Source organism: Lycium ferocissimum, chromosome 7, assembly GCF_029784015.1.
Source record: "Lycium ferocissimum isolate CSIRO_LF1 chromosome 7, AGI_CSIRO_Lferr_CH_V1, whole genome shotgun sequence".
In the NCBI taxonomy this organism is placed as follows: Eukaryota; Viridiplantae; Streptophyta; class Magnoliopsida; order Solanales; family Solanaceae; genus Lycium; species Lycium ferocissimum.
Window position 1 is genome coordinate 54,410,735 of NC_081348.1, and position 4,449 is coordinate 54,415,183.

Genomic DNA, 4,449 nt, shown 5'->3' on the forward strand with positions numbered 1-4,449 from the left:
GACAGAAAATAATAAAAACGGAAGATCGCACCAGCTATATGGTTTTCCTATGGTGCTTACTCCAATCTCTCTCTCTTAATACATGCATATATATATACACACACACACACACAAATATACGCACATATGCAGACTCAAAGGCATAATAGTATTATGTATTTGTGTGTGCACGCATGCATTTATTCTCTTATAGAAAATTTCCAAATTTCACAAACAAACCCAAAGAATTTATAGAAAGTTTTTTTTTTTGTACCTCGAAGCCAGAATCCAGTGGAAGGAGGGAGGTGACGTCTTTGCCATTTCCACCGAAATACATACTCGAGTCAAGTTGATCTATTGCAAAATGCTTACGTCATTGAATAACTTAACCGTGTGTGTGTGTGCAGGGTTGGGAAGGTGGGGGGGGGGGATTAGGGGGGCTTGCAAAATGCTTCTGTCAGTAAGAACTTAACCATGTTTGTGCATGTGTAAGATGGAGGAATTAGGGGGCTGGACATGTCCATCTTATGCATTGCCCCAAAGACCTTAATAAAACCAACTAATTACAAATATGTATCATCAGGCTGAACAACAAGCAAATGAAAAGGGTACAAAATTCTCTCTAGATTTTAGAGATGAATTTGTATTTTCCAGTTATGAAACTTACAAATACAGCTTGCACAGACTGCATGAGAACAGGGAACCACAAAATTTATGCAATTATTTTGTCTGAGGTCAACAAAACTGAAATTGTTTATTGCAGAAATGAAAAGAAAAAACTCACATCACTAGCATTCACACCAGCATAGATGACTTTTAATAGAACGTGATCTGGCTTGAGTGGCAACCTCGGTCGGTGCGCGCGGTGCATTTAGCACTACGAAAATTGTTACTCAATGTGTGAACGACTATGGAGAACAAAGAACCAGAAGCAAAAAGCGTCAAAATCATCAGAAATAATGAGGGAGAACCTCCCCAGAATTAATAAATGCGAACAAAAGTAACAAAAGCAAATAAAGAAAGGAAATCTTGCAACACTAGCGAAGATTGGCGATCCTTGTTGCATATGCCAAAGAGAGGTTGAGGTGGAACAATTATAATGGGGTTTCTTGTCGTTTCCTTTCTTCCTTTCTCTTTATTTTTCTCCTTTTGTTTTTTGTTCTCACTTTCCTCTGTAGGAGACATTTGTAGATCGGCACCGTAATAACATGTGCAGTTGAAATTTCACACGTCCTCAAGAAGAGAAAATAATCATACACATGATCTTTCCAAGAGTAGAGAAGAAATCACACAATTACTTACACTTTTTCAAAGGCGCGAGGAATACAAGATCCATTGGGCTTGACCAAAGATTTTATGCGTGCTTTCGAAGAGTGGAGGAGGTATTTTGCTTCTTCTGCAGGAGTTGGCCAATACTCATGCCCCTTCTGTCAGTAATCCAAAGACATGACCCTGCTTTACTCTCATCTCTGATTAGTTCAAAAGCACCTGTAAAAGCAGGTATTACAGACTTAAAACTGGAAAGCTACATTTCAGGCTTATGTTTTTGAAAGAAAATCTTCCCCTAGTTGATTTACTTCTATCTTGGATGGCATACTTTTTCCATATTCTCCAAGTGAAACAAAACAACCTAATCACCCCCACCCCACCCCCAAACAGAGAACTGAGTTTGCTTGTTTTCGTCCTTCAAACACAGAAATAAGTGGATCACCAGTGGAGTAAGAAAGGTATCAGTCACGCAGCTGATTAGTCCATATCATGTATGCCCAAATAAACGTAGTGGTTGGTGTGACAGTTAAAACATAATTCTAAGGCAACAGAATTGCAGTAAACATACCTTCCACCACACGTTCCATAGGAAGATACCCTCGAAGTTGATCAATAGTTGAAGAATTGACCTTTTCTGCCAAGTCAGTTTGGACAAACTGTGTACGACAAGTAAACAATTAATTCCTGTCTGAGGTCAACACACATCAATCATGTTATGTGCTCTTTCTTTGCATCAACAATATCATGTTTGCAATATAAGACAACTTTCTAATGTCCCATAAATATGATGCTTTTAATTCTAAAAGCCATTTCTTAGAACTTTTGGTCAGAAAGAGCAACTTCAGTGATGATGTGGAAAGATCTAATTCACTATACTAGCTTTGACAAAACCCTCTAATATCAACAACATAAGCAAAGCAAGTAACCTGGAAGTATAAGCAAACCCCTTTTGAAGAGATATTTAAGTATATTAAAGTGTTTCCTTTAGGTCCTATGCTTTCAAGGAGTCCGTTAACCCTATTAGAGATTTCTATGCCAGTAGAAAATATAGACAGCTTCCAGTAATTTTTGTTTATTTTTATTTTGTATAATGTTGGCTTGGTATGAATTTAAATGGAGAAACATGGTCAATAAGGATTTATATAGCCGACCAAACTTGTTTGTGACTAAGTTCGTAGTAGTTGTTGTTAAGTGTATCATCTCTAACAAATTAAGTTTTCATATGAAGTGGTTATACAATTGGTATCAGAGCAGACAGAGGTCCTGATTCAACTATCAACGCTACCCTTCATATTAAAAAGGAAGAATCCACATTGTTCTTGCACAAGAAGGGGCGCAATGAAGATATAATTAAGAAAGCATATCCTCCCCAAGAGCTTAAGCCTTTAGATGAAAGTGAGCGCACAATTGATTTGCAGCAATTATTATGGTAGTCGAATGTGTCTTATCCATCCTGCTTTAAAGTAACTTTTGCAAACAAATACTCCATCCATATTGGATCAATATTTACTTTCTTTTGTTTTAGTTTGAATATTAACCATTTTAAAATACTTTCCAAGAAACATAAATTCTTTAATCAAACTCTAATTCACAAAATAAATTGTCAAATTGACAGGTTGGGGCATGACTGAGCAGGTCAAAACATGTTATGAAGTACGACTCATGACCTAGTTGCGCAAATCTAACATTAATTTCTTGAACACGCTCAACCTTACTTTTCCCTTTTGCCTTTTTGGACTTTACATATTTTAGAATCATGGTGGTAATTCAATTTTGGATATTGGCTGTATGTTGTCTTTTTCATCCATTGATTTTCTTTCCATCTCTTTTGTACCCTTTCTTTCTCTTCATTATTTAAAGCTGAGCTGTTTGTGCGTGGAGCAAAACAGTGGCTCGAGAGATGGTGATACTAAAGCTTTTAGGGCCTCCAAATGGCGTGATAAAATGGGGTAACAGATAGCATATATGGGCCCTATCTGAGACTGACTAAAATCTCCGTAGTTGTGTGTGTAAGAGAGATAGAGTTACTTTCCCTATATACGAAAGATCAGAGTAACTCAGGGCAGAGCACATTGATGCGGATTCCTTGGCGCTTAAAAGGAGCAAGTGATCTCGTAAACATGACAACACTCCCTATAACAAAAATTGTTCTCATTATACTCTGAGGTTGCAAAGAGAAATAAATAAATTTGTGTTTCGTGTACTGGACCAACAGAAAATAAGAGAAGAAAATAGAAATGGATAAAGAAGACAGGAAATCAAGAACTAATTTAAGATAAAAATGGGGAAAAAATCTTAACTGAGGCATCCAAGACAAATTACTTTACCTATGGCATCCAAGACAAATTACTTTGCCTATGGCATCTCTCTCCTTTTCTTACATCATCCCTCCCTGATAGGGGTAAAGTCTACTAGTGGGATCACACTTGGTATGTTGTTGTTGTTATCCTTCCCTGATATCCTGATGTCGGCCAGAGTTCAGTCAACTTCAACGTAAGATGACTTTTTTTTTTTTTTTTGATCAAGTAAAAAGTTTCATTGATAATAACAAGGCCAACTTGGCTATATACAAGAAGTATACCAAAACAGGAGAAACTACAAAAATGGTTATCTCCAAAAGACACCCAATCCTCTAAACAAACAGGAACTGCATGGGTGCACCAAAAGAAAATAAGGGATCGGAGACTACTCCTTAATTGAGCTAAGCTCATCTGCACCCCTTCAAAAGCTCTCCTATTTCTCTCTTTCCAAACGAACATTCCAAGCCTTGTGCCTTCTTCTCCTAGCTCCACTCTTCCAGCTGAACATCAACTCCTTCATGGATCTTGGCATATCCCACGAAATGCCAAACCATCTAAAGATATCCCACCATAACCTCGTGGTTACCTTACAATGTAGCAAAATATGATCCACGTCCTCACCTGCCTCCTTACAAAGAAAACACCAGCTTATGCAAAGAACCTTTCATTTCCTAAGATTCTCCGCCATCAAAATCACCCTTCTACTAGCTAACCACGAGAAGAAACACACCTTCCTCGGTACCTTAGGTATCCATACCGAATCATACGGAAAGCTAACCTCCGCCCTAGCCAGAAGCTTCTCATAGAAGGATTTGATAGAAAACACTTTATTATTCCCCAACTCCCAACTCAAAACATCAGGCCTGTCGACTGCCTCGCATTGCTTGTGGAGTAAAGCTAG

At 37.9% G+C, this 4,449-nt stretch overlaps 1 protein-coding gene across 1 annotated transcript; it reads right to left on the reverse strand.

The window, feature by feature from the left end:
* Window positions 1–1,311: 1,311 nt before the first annotated feature.
* Window positions 1,312–3,461, reverse strand: LOC132062988 (uncharacterized). Its single transcript, XM_059455438.1, has 3 exons — window positions 3,303–3,461; window positions 1,817–1,902; window positions 1,312–1,467 (listed from the first exon to the last, which is right to left on the reverse strand). The coding sequence occupies exons 1-3, from the start codon at window positions 3,401–3,403 to the stop codon at window positions 1,334–1,336; spliced, it is 321 nt and encodes a 106-aa protein (XP_059311421.1). The 5' UTR covers window positions 3,404–3,461; the 3' UTR covers window positions 1,312–1,333.
* Window positions 3,462–4,449: the final 988 nt, after the last annotated feature.

Bases quoted from the DNA above. Each gene is read 5' to 3' on its own strand.
- LOC132062988 (XM_059455438.1), bottom strand. From the start codon at position 3,403: ATGAGAACAATTTTTGTTATAGGGAGTGTTGTCATGTTTACGAGATCA. The intron at 1,903-3,302 runs ACTCTGATCTTT...TCGTACACAGTT, and splicing joins AATGTGCTCTGCCCTGAGTT to TGTCCAAACTGACTTGGCAG. The intron at 1,468-1,816 runs GTATGTTTACTG...CTGCTTTTACAG, and splicing joins TATGGAACGTGTGGTGGAAG to GTGCTTTTGAACTAATCAGA.